Below are 15167 nucleotides of genomic sequence, written 5' to 3'. Positions count from 1 at the left end.
TTGTATTTTTCATTATAAATTATTGAAAGGTTTAAACTAACTAGCCGGCATTAATATTCAAATTATTATTAAAAATATTAAAATACATATTTATAAATATGCTACGTACAGGTAAGCATAAATTAAATTTTAATTAAAAAAAAGAAAAATGTAAAAGCATGGGCTAATATAATAAAATGAATGGAAATAAAAATCCTTCTTGGAGTTTTAAAAAAAAATGTTGTCAGCAAATTATCCGAAACACATTTCTGTGCTCCTTAGGACGTGCATAATTGCATAATATCTTCACAAAATTAAATAAATAAATGTATTTCACGGTGAGGACAGAACTAAGCTGAACAAACTGCTAATTTTAGTGAGATGATTCACTCTCAGCTGTTTTTCTGAACATTCACAACTACAGGATATTTTATAATAAAGTCCACAGACCGGCTCACTGTTCATACATAGGCTGTTTAAAATTAAATATAGGCTACTATACTATGAACTATTGATCTGTAAAGCATTATATAATGTTATTGGATTATCGATTAAGTTATTAAGTCTCACCAAAATTCCTATTAGTACCCTACAGAGTACATTTATAGAGTATAACGTCTTCAATTTATTATTTGTGGTGTTGCACATACTGATAAGTGTCTGGATCACTCCATGCCCTATATAGGTGTTTTTCTGCTGAAGTGTCGATTTAATGCATCAAAGTTCAGCCTTGATGTTCCACGGTGTCAGAGCAGCACACCCCCCCTAGTGGCCACTTCATGCCACTGACCCTGTGGACCTGAGGGTGAGGGATGGTGTTCGTCTGTCAGGGATCACTCATTAGTTTTATTTATAATGCTTGAGATGCTTAAGCCACTGTTGAATTTTCCTATTTCATTTTCTAATTAATGCACAGATTGCTTACCCTTATATATTCAAATATTCGGTTTTGAAAAGGTTAATTTTTTTCATCGTTACAGTCATGAAATCAAAACGGACAGTTCTTGTGTTTTATATTGTAGTATTTATTCAAAATTATTATTTTTTTTAAAATTCATGTGTCCTACTTAACCTTCCTCTTCATCTCTTCTCTAATGATGAAGTGTTTACTGGCACGAATGCGTCACATGAAATTGACCAATAGCAAACCACAACCATCAAAACATCCAATCAATTCCCGATGGACAAAATCAAGTCCCGCCTTACATTTGTTCTTGTCCGAGAAGCCGTTTCACTCTGATATTTTTATAATATATTTTAATAATCGGTGGGACTTCGCAAAGTTCAGTTTTTTGTAAAGTTAATCCACTTTACATGTTTTGATCACACAAGCTTGTTTAGTGAACTGAGGACAATGTAGTTCCTGATTTCTCCATCCTTTGTTTTGCTTAAGACATTTTCATGTAAACTAATCAAAACGTTTGATTAAGGCCTATTTAATGTTTGAAGTGGATAAACACGTCCTAAAAGCAATATATGTCTGCATCTTCCATCTGCATAACTTTATGAATGAAGGCCAGCCATTACAACTGTTTTCTGCATGACTGCATTTAGGAACAACAATGTCTAAACCACGTTTTAGAAATTAGAAAGAAGTCCTTAATCAAGAGACGGTGTCATACCGTCGGCCCAGATCCGGCCCACCTCTGGTACTGTACGTGTGGATCCGGATTTCTAAGGGTGTGTCACCTAATTAAAATGTATAATCCAAATGTATAAAGTTTATAATGTGTCCTGATGGACAATGATGTAGGCCAAAGGTTTTGGCACATTTGAGCACATTTGAAAGCTTTCAGGTCAAGATGACATCAGGTATCGCTTGCATACGGTATACCCCTACATGTTTATTGGGAATATTTAAAGATATACCCAATACCCTAAACTACTTAAAATATTGTTTTACTAGTATATAGAGATTTTTCTTTATAATTATAAAAAATGTTAAGGTCTGCCAAATTTTAGTGAAAGAAAATGTCCTTTTATGACCTGCATTTAATTGAGCGTTTATGAGTATTTAATTATTTTATCATGAGCATTATAGGAGAATAAATGCTTGACCATAAAGAATCTAATTTTCATAGATGTTAATAAAGCCATGATAGAAGTGAAGCTCATGCGAAACGCTGGTTCAGAAGAAGTCTGTGGTGTTTTCTTTGCGTGGAAAAGTCCAAAGTTCTTCTTTTTTTTCTCATTTGAAATGTTTTAACAGTCAGATCAGTCACCAATCTGTGCCTATTTATTCAAATAAACTAAAGGAGTCAAAATGTAGGAAATTTACTAAATATGTATGAGAATTCATATCGCAACAACTGCAGATGTAGTTTGGGGCATTACAGAGGGCATTTTAGTGATTATATATATGATTTTAGAACTGTATTCATAATTAACTGATCATGATGCTTTAATTTGAAATGATTTAAAGTTCATCAAAACTCCTCATGAGTTATGGCTATTAAAAATAGACAAAGCGTTATCCACACAGACAAAACCCTATTACAGGTCTTTTTTTATATATAGGCTAAAGCGGAATATACATGTTTTAGTGTCTTCTTCTTTTCTTTTTTTTTTTCTTTTTTTTTTTTACAGTATTTTAGAGTGAAATGCAATATCTTGTTCAGTCCAAATTATGTCACTGTATTATTGATCTCGTATTTGCTTTTGCACTGTTACTGTTAAGCTAAGTAAAAATGAACATGTCTTAATGCAGAACTTCTGTGTGTATTATATGTGTGTTAAAGTTTTTGTCACAGTCTGACCGCACGTTGCCGATGTGGGACTCGAACCTGAGTAACTCTTCTTTATCTCCAGACTCTCCCCACCCTTCCAAAGTTCTCTCTCTCCTCCTATTGGCTGCTGCTCCGCGAGACTGGCGCCGAGTCTGCGCGCTGATTGGCCGCTGGCGCTCGAATGATCTGTTCGGAATTCAGCAGAAGTACAAGTGATGAGAAAGTGATGCTCTCTCGTTCACACACAAACTAGTGTGTGATCCAAGTGCCTGCTGAGAAGGTGAGTCAAATATTAAAAAGTTTAAACTCGGTGTACTTTATTTTTCTTTCTGCTCATGTTGATGCTCATGAATGGACACCGTTAGTTCATCAAGTGCATTTATTTGAAGAGAAAGGATGATTTTGTGCAGCGTTCAGCGTGATATTTCACGGTTTATTCATTTATAATGTCCTAGTTGGCGTTTCTGAAGAATCTACAGTTGTTTTTATTTATTTTAGTGCTTTCATATTTCATTCCTTCTTTTGTTTGCATATTACTGTAAGTGGTAACAAAAAAGGCGACGAACTGAAAATAAGGAAGTTACTCAAATATCTTTTGCTACGTTTTTTTTTTTTTGCATGTTACTTTGTCATGCAAAGTGTTAAAAAAACGTGACGTGTAACGTATTTCTGCACGACCCTTCGTATGTATTATGCATAATAATGAGATTATGTGAGCATTCATTGTCTCATTCAGTTGCTTAATTATTCTTGAATTGACCAAGATATTTAAAGGAAGAACGTTACATCAAAAACAATGATGTTAAATCCTATATTGTTGTACATATAGATTTGTTCTATGCAGTATTTAATGCATTTGCATCTGAAGTAACTGTAATTAAACTGCTTAAAAATGTTGTAATCCCTTACTTTACTTTTCAAAGGGAAAAGCAATTCACTTACAGTAATTAATGATGTAGTAACACTGCCTGACAAAACATTTTACAGTGTGGATATCGAGCGGTCATGAACAATGGGCTGTGTCTAACCTATAATGAACAGCTTTTCAGTTTCTGCAACAATGTAGACCTGACTAAAACTGTACAGTGTGGATTTTTTGCATCAAATTGAACATTAAATGGCATGTTTTGTCAAGTCCGTCGAACTGTTTTTAGACGGAGCACTGCAGAAATCTTCACATTAAACTGTTCTTGTTTTGTAGGTGCTCGGTGTTCCAGTGCGCAGTAAGCAGAGTTTGATCAGCGATGGGCGGCGGAGGACAGCAGACGGACCGGATCACTGGGACCAACGGGAGGTTCGGCACTTACACCTGGGAGGAGGTGCAGAAACACACCAAGTTCGGAGATCAGTGGATCGTGGTTGAAAGGAAGGTTTATAATGTGAGCCAGTGGGTGAAGAGACACCCCGGAGGAGTGAGGATCCTCGGACACTATGCTGGAGAAGATGCCACGGTAAAACACATGGAAGGACTCTTTTATACACCAGATTTATAAAAAAAAAAACAATGGCTGTGTCTCAACCTAGTGAGCTGCCTACCTAGGCACCATTGACGTGCAGTGGTGTTCTGAAATGACCAAGTCCTAATAGTATATATCATCATCATCATCAACCTTTATTTACAGACTCTTGGTCCATTCAGAAGACAAAGACAATACATGCAACAATACATAAATCAGAAAACATACAAAAAAACACACACACACACACAAAAAAAAAAAAAAAAAAATATATATATATATATATATAGAATAAAAATAAAAAAAATATATAGACATATGCATCAAAAACATATTTTAGCGTTACATTTTGATGTTAAATCCACTATTGTTTTATATAGAAGGTTGTATTGTAAGGCTGACTACGTGAACACACACATGCTAAAGTTGACTAAAAAAATGCCTTAATTTAAAAAATGAGGAAAAATCCAACCTTTAAGGACACAAATTTTCTTTGTGAATGAAATATGTATCATAAATAAATAAATTTTCTTCCTTAAAATACAGGGGTCATGAGTCAGGACACCCCTGCGTTAAAGTCCCATAGAGTCAGGCAGATTTATATTCTTAAAGGCCTGTTATTTCATGTATCCAGGAGACTAGGGTGATTTTATTAATTTATTTACGACACATATTTCATTAAAAAAAATTGATGTCCTTAAAGGTTGGATTTTTCCTAAATTTTTAATTAAGGCATTAAGATCACTTTCCAAAAGATGAGTTTTTATTCCTCAACTTTAGCATGGCTTATTATGCTAACACTGCATGTATTTATATATATTTTCCAGTTAACTTAATGTTGTCAAATTTTCCTGGCTAAGCAATTATATTTTGTATTTTAACATGAACTATGTAATTAATCCTCTATTTATTAAAACCAAGTATAAATCTCATCAATTTAAGGCATTTTTACATCTGTACATCAAAATAATAACCAAAGGCAGTAACAAATTAAAAAATAAACTGATGTTTAGCTGTTCTTTTTAATAGTCAACTTATTTTGGTGTCATTCGCCAGTCATTACAGCTCGGTGAACACTAGCTATGTTTCCATCACGTTTAGTATCGCATCAGAAACGAGTGATGGAAACGCAGAATTTTCGGGGGATAAAATCCCTTCATTCGCTCACTTGAGGTGGTTTTTGACTTGTGTGAAAAAGAGCAAATAATGAGGGATGGAAACGCATTTGGCGACTAAATTCTGACTAATCGTCGGTTCTGTTTTATTTACAGTTGGTTGCTAGGTGGTTACTAGGTAACTTGATGGAAACACACCTAATTCCCGTTTGTTTTTTTGTTTATTTTGGGAACTTAGAAAAGATTTGCTTTCCGTGTGGATGGAAACATGAAGATAACTTCACCAAGCTGATTGCTCACTACGCCATTTCAGGGTTTTCTAACAGCAATCCAAGTTGCTGAGTTGAATTAGTCTTCCCATTAACGCCATAATGTTGTTCATTCAGACCAGTTCACGAACGAGGAACTGCATGTGTTAACTTTAAGGAATCTCATTCGATTTTAAGACCCAGCCAAAGAGTTTCAGGGAACAATCTTCAAGCTTTTGTTTTGTTGTTGTGATGTTTTAATTGTTTCAGATAAGCTTCAAATAAAGATTGTTGAATCTGTTTTATCTGATGTGATAGGAGGCGTTTACTGCATTTCATCCAGACCTTCCGCTGGTGAGAAAATACATGAAGCCGCTGTTAATCGGGGAGCTTGAGGCGTCTGAACCCAGTCAAGACCGGCAGAAAAACGTGAGTATAGACGACACTTTCAAACTAACCGACACAGAAAAGATGAAGAAAACCTGTGGTTACTATCACTAAAAATACCCCAACGGCATAACCAAATAACCCAACATGGAAACACCAACGGTTGGGTTAAAAAAATAACCCAATGTTTTTATAAAAAAACAAACAAATGTATTAATTTGAAATAAAATGTTTGGTTTTTTGTTGTTTTTTTTCTTCAGAGGCTCTGTTCTTTCTTTTGATATATTGCATGTTCACATATTCATACAACAAAATATTTTTGGAGGCCATGAAACTTTTGCAAAACCAATCATGAATGGAATGACATCCCAACGTCTGTTAGAGAATTAAATAGTTATAATGAATTTCGTTCTTCTTTTAAAACGTGGCTTTTTAGCATGCAAATATGTCAACATTGATTTTTTGTTGTTTTGTCCTATTGTACATCTGGCCCAGGACTGCAGATGAAAACTAGCCTTTTGGCTAACTCTGGCATATTTTGACTTGTCATGTTAATATGCACTGTCCTTGTAATAAAAAAAAAAAAAATATATATATATATATATATATATAAATCAACCAAAAGCAAAAATATTTTTAACTTTTTTCAAAAACGCTGTCATGGAAAGAGTTAAAAGGCATTCTCAAACTCTAACTCCCTCATAACGAACAGCAGTGCGGCACTAAGGTTACACTGTGACCAAAGACGTGGACATTTACACAAGTCCATGGACCCGAGTTATTCTCTACACGAGCTACTGTATGTGTCCATCTGAGTCGATTCCCTCCTGCGTTTAAATGCGATGTGTGTTTCTGTGTTTCGTGTGTCAGGCCGCTCTTGTGGAGGACTTCCGAGCCCTTCGTGAGCGTCTGGAGGCTGAGGGGTGTTTCAAAACCCAGCCGCTGTTTTTCATCTTACATCTGAGTCACATCCTGCTCCTGGAGGCCATCGCTCTGATGATGGTGTGGTACCTGGGAACCGGCTGGATCAACACGGCCATCGTCGCTGTTTTACTGGCCACTGCACAGGTACGACTGACACGGTCACGATGGCCTTTAAACCAGGGGTGGAGAAAATAGGTTGTGTTTTGGACGTTCACAAGCTGCAAAACGAGCTTTACACACCAGCTCTCTTAGTAATTGGGAACTATGTCCATCTCAAACCTGCGAAGACCTGCTTGTTTTTGTGTTTCATGTTTTGTAGTCACAGGCTGGATGGTTGCAGCACGACTTCGGTCATCTGTCCGTGTTTAAAACCTCTCGATGGAATCACCTGGTGCACAAATTTGTCATCGGACACATTAAGGTACCAACATGTTCTCGAAACAGTTCATCTATTAATAACCATATATATGGGACGGTTCTTCCACTAACTAATACTGTTCATTAGCATAGCTAGCCTAGCCACTAGCCTAGACAATTTGAATTGAGTATACACTTTATTGTCCCATATTTGGGAAATTTGTCTTGTAGTCATTAACACAGCCTACTACGGAGGCGTATTGCATTCACTTGAAGAAAAAAAAAATCTACTCTGTTTTTCTGAATTAACGAGTTAATATTTCATGAGGAAAAAAAGTTTTTGCTCTGTTTTTCTGAATTAAAAAAAATTCTATGAAAAATTAACTCGTTAATTCAGAAAAACAGAGCAAAAACTTTTTTCCATGACAAATTATCTCGTAATTCTGAGATAATTAACTTGTTAATTCAGAAAAACAGAGCAAACACTTTTTTTCTCATGAAAAATTAACTCGTTAATTCAGAGAAACAGAGCAAAACTTTTTTCTCATGAAAAATTAACTCATTAATTCATTAAAACAGAGCAAAAACTTTTTTCCATGACAAATTATCTCATAATTCTGAGATAATTGATTTGTTAATTCAGAAAAACAAAGCAAAAACTTTTTTCCATGACAAATTATCTCATAATTCTGAGATAATTAACTTGTTAATTCAGAAAAACAGAGCAAAAACTTTTTTTCTCATGAAAAATTAACTCGTTAATTCAGAAAAACAGAGCAAAAACTTTTTTCCATGACAAATTATCTCATAATTCTAAGATAATTAACTTGTTAATTCAGAAAAACAGAGCAAAAACTTTTTTTCTCATGAAAAATTAACTCGTTAATTCAGAGAAACAGAGCAAAACTTTTTTCTCATGAAAAATTAACTCGTTAATTCAGAAAAACAGAGCAAAAACTTTTTTCCATGACAAATGATCTCGTAATTCTGAGATAATTAACTTGTTAATTCAGAAAAACAGAGTAGATTTTTCTTCAAGTGAATGCAATACGCCTCCGTAGGCCATCTACAGTAGATACACACTATAAACAATGATAATAATGATCTTTAAAAATTCTCAAAACATCCAAACGATTAAATTCCATGTTAAAAAGTCTTAATGGGCTATTTAAATAAAACTGAGGGTTAGTTCCTGCATTTATAACTTTAAAAGTGTGATTTAATTTGGGAATCAGTGCTTTAGTTTTGGAGGTTGCCCTAGCAGATCTAGATATCTTGGCTTCGTCCAGCATTTATACAGTCGTATACATGGAAAACGGACTGAATTCACTGAATAAAAACCATCCGAGATGCAGGTTGAAGCAAGAGATGCTTATAAATTTGAGAGATTATAATATAAAAATAAGCTATTTTACTTAATATTTGTTTGTGCTCTGTACTTTTATACTATTTACCATTAGCTTAGCAACATGCTAAACTCCTCTACAGCGCTGTTAGCATTTCTGTGATAGTAGCATCCGAGTTGGTTCTGTTTGAGCATGCTAGCATGTTGTATTGGCCTGTGTATGATGTTTTTGTGTTTGAACGTGCCCGTTTTCAGGGAGCGTCTGCGGGTTGGTGGAACCATCGCCACTTCCAGCATCACGCTAAACCGAACGTGTTCAAAAAGGACCCGGACGTCAACATGCTCAATGCGTTTGTGGTTGGAAAAGTGCAGCCTGTGGAGGTACAAACACACTCTCCTCAGGAAACACACACGACTGACTCTGATTTGACTCTTTCCGTCTGTCTTTACCACAGTACGGCGTTAAGAAGATCAAGCATCTGCCTTACAACCATCAGCACAAGTACTTCTTCTTCAGTGAGTGCGCAAAGCTATCCAGGAACGTGTACATAGTTTAGATAGTAAATGAGTATCAAATAATGCATAAACTGAAGTTTTAACGTCTCTCTCTCTTCGTCACTCTTCCTCAGTTGGACCTCCTCTGCTCATCCCAGTGTATTTCCAGTTCCAGATCTTCCACAATATGATCGCGCATGGCCTTTGGGTGGTAGGTGACCGTGATCGCTTTGACTAGCGCAGCTGGATGTGCTTTTATAAGCACTTTCTCTGTCCTTATCTTATCTCCTCTCCTCTTATCTTTTTAGGACCTTGCGTGGTGTATAAGTTACTACGTTCGATACTTCCTGTGTTACACGCAGTACTACGGTGTGTTTTGGGCGGTGATTCTGTTTAATTTCGTGAGGTACGAAACATTTGATCTACTTACTTCATAAAGATGTTTTTGTAGGTTTTATATTCCAAGTGCATTTCCAATGGATGAGAAGCACCTTTACAAATACACACAAAAAACACACACAGTCAAGACATGTTGTTTGCACATGTACCATGCTTTTCTTTCACTTAAAGGAGTAGTTCACTTTTAAAAAAACTTTTGCTGATAATTTACTCGCCCCTGGTCATCCAAGATGTGCACGTCTTTCTTTCTTCAGTCGAAAAGAAATGAAGGTTTTTGATGGATTTTCTCCATATAATGGACTTCAATGGGGACCAAACAGTTCAAGGTCCAAAAGACAGTTTCAGTGCAGCTTCAAATGGCTTTAAACGACACCAGACGATGAATAAGGGTCTTATCAAGCGAAACGATCGCTCATTTAATAAATAAATAACAAAGTTTAAGTTTTATAAGCTCAAATGCTCGCCTTGCTCTGTTCTGTGATGCGCGTTCGTGACTCTCAAAATGAACGAATCTTTTTTTGAGTCATGACTCGAAGGGTCCTAGATAAGGACTTATTCATCATCTGGTGTCGTTTAAAGCCCTTTGAACAGTTTGCACTGAAATTCTCATTTGGACCTTGAACCGTTTGGACCCCATTGAAGTCCATTATATGGAGAAAATCCATCAAAAACCTTAATTTCTTTTCGACTGAAGAAAGAAAGACGTGGACATCTTGGATGACACGGGGGCGAGTAAATTATCAGCAAAAGTTTTTTTTAAAAGGGAACTACTCCTTTAAATGAATAGTTTATTTTTGTAACAATGTTTTCCCAAAAATGAGTTTTCAGTGTCACATGTCACATGTTCCTGTGTGCCGCAGGTTCCTGGAGAGTCACTGGTTTGTGTGGGTGACCCAGATGAGCCACATCCCCATGCAGATCGACTATGAGAAGCACCAGGACTGGCTCAGCATGCAGGTACGGCACATCCTGACCCATCTCAGCCGCGCTGGGTTTACACACCAGTCATTCTAGCATGTCAACGTTCACGTTTCTCTCGTTCAGCTGGTCGCGACCTGCAACATCGAGCAGTCCTCTTTCAACGACTGGTTCAGCGGACACCTCAACTTCCAGATCGAGCACCAGTAAGAAAAGCCCAAGCAAGCTTTCTGTGCCGAATATGTTGATCTATCGGTGTATCCTGCATTTCATACCTGCGCTTTCTTGTCCCAGCCTCTTCCCCACAATGCCTCGGCACAACTACTGGCGCGCCGCCCCTCACGTTCGAGAGTTATGTGCCAAATACGGAATCAAGTACCAAGAGAAGACCTTGCAGGGGGCCTTTGCGGACGTCGTCAGGTACGACACACACGTGGACATCTCTTTATGTGATTGTCCACACAATCATGCATAATGACACCATCTAAAAAATACTCTAATGAGAGCTAGTTGACGTAAGTTACTTATAGTCAACAGGATGTTTAAAAGGACCATCAAAATAAAGTGTCACCACTATATTTCTGGTAACAAAGACTGAATTTGCATACTTTATGATTCTTGCGAAAGCCATTAAATCAGTGATTATTGATGCTTAAAGAATTGTACTTCATACATTTACTGTATGTGACTTTTAGCTTAATCTCTCGGTTTGACCTTCAGCACCGATTCAGGAAGTAGTCCTTTAAAAAGTTGACGTTCACAACCAATTGAACATGTTATATGACGTTTTCTGAGTTAAATAATACATAACGAAAAAGTGTAGTGTGAGATTTGTTTGTAAATGTGTATCTGCGTATTGATGCTAAAGATTTCTTACACTAAAAAGGCTGTGTTTTGTGTCAAATATGGACAAACCCAAATGTTGGGTTAAATTTTAACCCTACTTTCACTTTCAACTTTTTAATTACATTTTTAACCCAACATTTGGGTTTGTCTATATTTGACCCAAATTTTAGGTTGAAACAACCCAGCATTGTTAAGAGCGCATTGAAAGCAATGGAGTGTCCCGTGTGTAAAAGAGCGACGAGAACGTGTTGTGTTTAGTGTGCGTTTCCTGGCAGACGCTTCACTGTACCGTCCATCTCTTCTCAGGTCTTTGGAGAAATCCGGAGAAATCTGGCTGGATGCGTACCTCAACAAATAAAACCTCTTCGAGAAGCAAAGAAACATCCACCAATCAGAGCGAGAGTTCCTCAGACTAGACATCAACTAAACCGCCAGTCAATCAGTTCACTAAAATGACGTTTAGCACTTATTTTTGATATTGAAGCTTAATTGTGGCACTTTGAATGTGTTTTTAAAGACTGATCAGAGATGTGTGTCTCGTCCTAGTAAAGGATGTGTTTGAAAGTACGTGAATGTGCATGAATGTACGTGAAAGTTGTGATTGCTGGATTACAATCGCTGCATTTGCATAGTCGCCAGATGCTTTGGGTAATGTTTGAGGAAAAGTCTTTTAGTAGTCACTTTATTTCTTAATTTTACAATGCAGTGATTTGTTTTTATAAATAACATTTGGACAAGCTAGCAGAGGATAAAACTAAGAGGTCTACTATTGTTATCTGATTAAACTTATTAAACATCATTTGTGTATTTGAGTTTTTTCATCAAACCAAATTATCCTTCACTCTAAATGCCCTTTATACAAATTACAAACACTTGTTCAGTACACAGTGTTGACAAGAGGAAGAAAAGACACGCATGAAACCGTCTGATAGATTTACTGTTCTCGCTTCATTCATTCGGCATAACTGCATATAGCTGAGATATTGAGATATCTATAATGGCATAATAATAATCTCAACTCTGGAAGGGTTGTCTCATGGCCCTCTATCAGAATCCAGAGTTTTGGGAAGATTTGAGAAACTTAATTTTTCGCCCGAAAAAAAAAAAACGTAAGGGATACCACTGTCGTTTTTTTTTCGCCTCCATTTTTGCAGTCAGGTCTAAGTCTCATGGCCCTCTATCAGAATCCAGAGTTTTGGGAATATTGGAGAAACTTAATTTTTCGCCCAAAAAAAAAACCGTAAGGGGTACCACTGTCGTTTTTTTTTTCGGGCTGAATTTTTGAGTTTCGATATCTCAGCTCTGGAAGGGGCTAGAGCCTCCATTTTTGCACTCAGGTCTAAGTCTCGTGGCCCTCTATCAAAATCCAGAGTTTTGAGAAGATTGGAGAAACGTAATTTTTCGCCCGAAAAAAAAAAACGTAAGGGGTACCACTGTCGTTTTTTTTTTCGGGCCGAATTTTTGAGTTTCGATATCTCAGCTCTGGAAGGGGCTAGAGCCTCCATTTTTGCACTCAGGTCTAAGTCTCATGGCCCTCTATCAGAATCCAGAGTTTTGGGAAGATTGGAGAAACGTAATTTTTCGCCCGAAAAAAAAAAAACGTAAGGGGTACCACTGTCGTTTTTTTTTCGGGCAGAATTTTTGAGTTTCGATATCTCAGCTCTGGAAGGGGCTAGAGCCTCCATTTTTGCACTCAGGTCTAAGTCTCATGGCCCTCTATCAGAATCCAGAGTTTTGGGAAGATTGGAGAAACTTAATTTTTCGCCCAAAAAAAAAAACGTAAGGGGTACCACTGTCGTTTTTTTTTCGGGCCCAATTTTTGAGTTTCGACATCTCAGCTCTGGAAGGGGCTAGAGCCTCCATTTTTGCACTCAGGTCTAAGTCTCATGGCCCTCTATCAGAATCCAGAGTTTTGGGAAGTTTAGAGAAACTTAATTTTTCGCCCAAAAAAAAAAAACGTAAGGGGTACCACTGTCGTTTTTTTTTCGGGCCCAATTTTTGAGTTTCGACATCTCAGCTCTGGAAGGGGCTAGAGCCTCCATTTTTGCACTCAGGTCTAAGTCTCATGGCCCTCTATCAGAATCCAGAGTTTTGGGAAGATTGGAGAAACTTAATTTTTCGCCCAAAAAAAAAAACGTAAGGGGTACCACTGTCGTTTTTTTTTCGGGCCCAATTTTTGAGTTTCGATATCTCAGCAATGGAAGGGGCTAGAGCCTCCATTTTTGCACTCAGGTCTAAGTCTCATGGCCCTCTATCAGAATCCAGAGTTTTGGGAAGATTGGAGAAACTTAATTTTTCGCCCAAAAAAAAAACGTAAGGGGTACCACTGTCGTTTTTTTTTCGGGCCCAATTTTTGAGTTTCCATATCTCAGCTCTGGAAGGGGCTAGAGCCTCCATTTTTGCACTCAGGTCTAAGTCTCATGGCCCTCTATCAGAATCCAGAGTTTTGGGAAGATTGGAGAAACTTAATTTTTCGCCCGAAAAAAAAAAAACGTAAGGGGTACCACTGTCGTTTTTTTTTCGGGCAGAATTTTTGAGTTTCGATATCTCAGCTCTGGAAGGGGCTAGAGCCTCCATTTTTGCACTCAGGTCTAAGTCTCATGGCCCTCTATCAGAATCCAGAGTTTTGGGAAGATTGGAGAAACTTAATTTTTCGCCCAAAAAAAAAAACGTAAGGGGTACCACTGTCGTTTTTTTTTCGGGCCCAATTTTTGAGTTTCGACATCTCAGCTCTGGAAGGGGCTAGAGCCTCCATTTTTGCACTCAGGTCTAAGTCTCATGGCCCTCTATCAGAATCCAGAGTTTTGGGAAGTTTAGAGAAACTTAATTTTTCGCCCAAAAAAAAAAAACGTAAGGGGTACCACTGTCGTTTTTTTTTCGGGCCCAATTTTTGAGTTTCGACATCTCAGCTCTGGAAGGGGCTAGAGCCTCCATTTTTGCACTCAGGTCTAAGTCTCATGGCCCTCTATCAGAATCCAGAGTTTTGGGAAGATTGGAGAAACTTAATTTTTCGCCCAAAAAAAAAAACGTAAGGGGTACCACTGTCGTTTTTTTTTCGGGCCCAATTTTTGAGTTTCGATATCTCAGCTCTGGAAGGGGCTAGAGCCTCCATTTTTGCACTCAGGTCTAAGTCTCATGGCCCTCTATCAGAATCCAGAGTTTTGGGAAGATTGGAGAAACTTAATTTTTCGCCCAAAAAAAAAACGTAAGGGGTACCACTGTCGTTTTTTTTTCGGGCCCAATTTTTGAGTTTCCATATCTCAGCTCTGGAAGGGGCTAGAGCCTCCATTTTTGCACTCAGGTCTAAGTCTCATGGCCCTCTATCAGAATCCAGAGTTTTGGGAAGATTGGAGAAACTTAATTTTTCGCCCGAAAAAAAAAAAACGTAAGGGGTACCACTGTCGTTTTTTTTTCGGGCAGAATTTTTGAGTTTCGATATCTCAGCTCTGGAAGGGCCTAGAGCCTCCATTTTTGCACTCAGGTCTAAGTCTCATGGCCCTCTATCAGAATCCAGAGTTTTGGGAAGATTGGAGAAACTTAATTTTTCGCCCAAAAAAAAAAACGTAAGGGGTACCACTGTCGTTTTTTTTTCGGGCCCAATTTTTGAGTTTCGACATCTCAGCTCTGGAAGGGGCTAGAGCCTCCATTTTTGCACTCAGGTCTAAGTCTCATGGCCCTCTATCAGAATCCAGAGTTTTGGGAAGTTTAGAGAAACTTAATTTTTCGCCCAAAAAAAAAAAAACGTAAGGGGTACCACTGTCGTTTTTTTTTCGGGCCCAATTTTTGAGTTTCGATATCTCAGCTCTGGAAGGGGCTAGAGCCTCCATTTTTGCACTCAGGTCTAAGTCTCATGGCCCTCTATCAGAATCCAGAGTTTTGGGAAGATTGGAGAAACTTAATTTTTCGCCCAAAAAAAAAAACGTAAGGGGTACCACTGTCGTTTTTTTTTCGGGCCCAATTTTTGAGTTTCG

The 15167-nt window shown here is 37.6% G+C and overlaps 1 protein-coding gene across 1 annotated transcript; it reads left to right on the top strand.

Moving 5' to 3' along the window:
* The first annotated feature begins 2856 nt into the window (after positions 1-2856).
* On the top strand, positions 2857-11995 carry fads2 (fatty acid desaturase 2). The gene is made up of 13 exons (XM_039664207.2): positions 2857-2985; positions 3907-4156; positions 5844-5954; positions 6783-6980; positions 7156-7257; positions 8794-8919; positions 8994-9054; positions 9168-9244; positions 9342-9439; positions 10293-10389; positions 10477-10556; positions 10645-10770; positions 11503-11995. The coding sequence occupies exons 2-13, from the start codon at positions 3950-3952 to the stop codon at positions 11552-11554; spliced, it is 1335 nt and encodes a 444-aa protein (XP_039520141.2). The 5' UTR covers positions 2857-2985; positions 3907-3949; the 3' UTR covers positions 11555-11995.
* Positions 11996-15167: the final 3172 nt, after the last annotated feature.

The sequence above is a fragment of the Pimephales promelas genome, chromosome 25 (assembly GCF_988280905.1).
Source record: "Pimephales promelas chromosome 25, fPimPro1.hap1.1, whole genome shotgun sequence".
Classification (NCBI taxonomy): Eukaryota; Metazoa; Chordata; class Actinopteri; order Cypriniformes; family Leuciscidae; genus Pimephales; species Pimephales promelas.
The sequence above is the reverse complement of the archived record's forward strand: the minus strand, read 5'-3'. Positions and strand labels throughout refer to the sequence as shown.

What these genes read in the sequence shown, in the direction of transcription:
- fads2 (XM_039664207.2), top strand. Translation starts at nt 3,950, where the DNA reads ATGGGCGGCGGAGGACAGCAGACGGACCGGATCACTGGGACCAACGGG. An exon ending in GAAAAGTGCAGCCTGTGGAG is followed by an intron (nt 8,920 to 8,993) that starts GTACAAACACAC and finishes TCTTTACCACAG; the next exon opens with TACGGCGTTAAGAAGATCAA. An exon ending in ATTCTGTTTAATTTCGTGAG is followed by an intron (nt 9,440 to 10,292) that starts GTACGAAACATT and finishes TGTGTGCCGCAG; the next exon opens with GTTCCTGGAGAGTCACTGGT.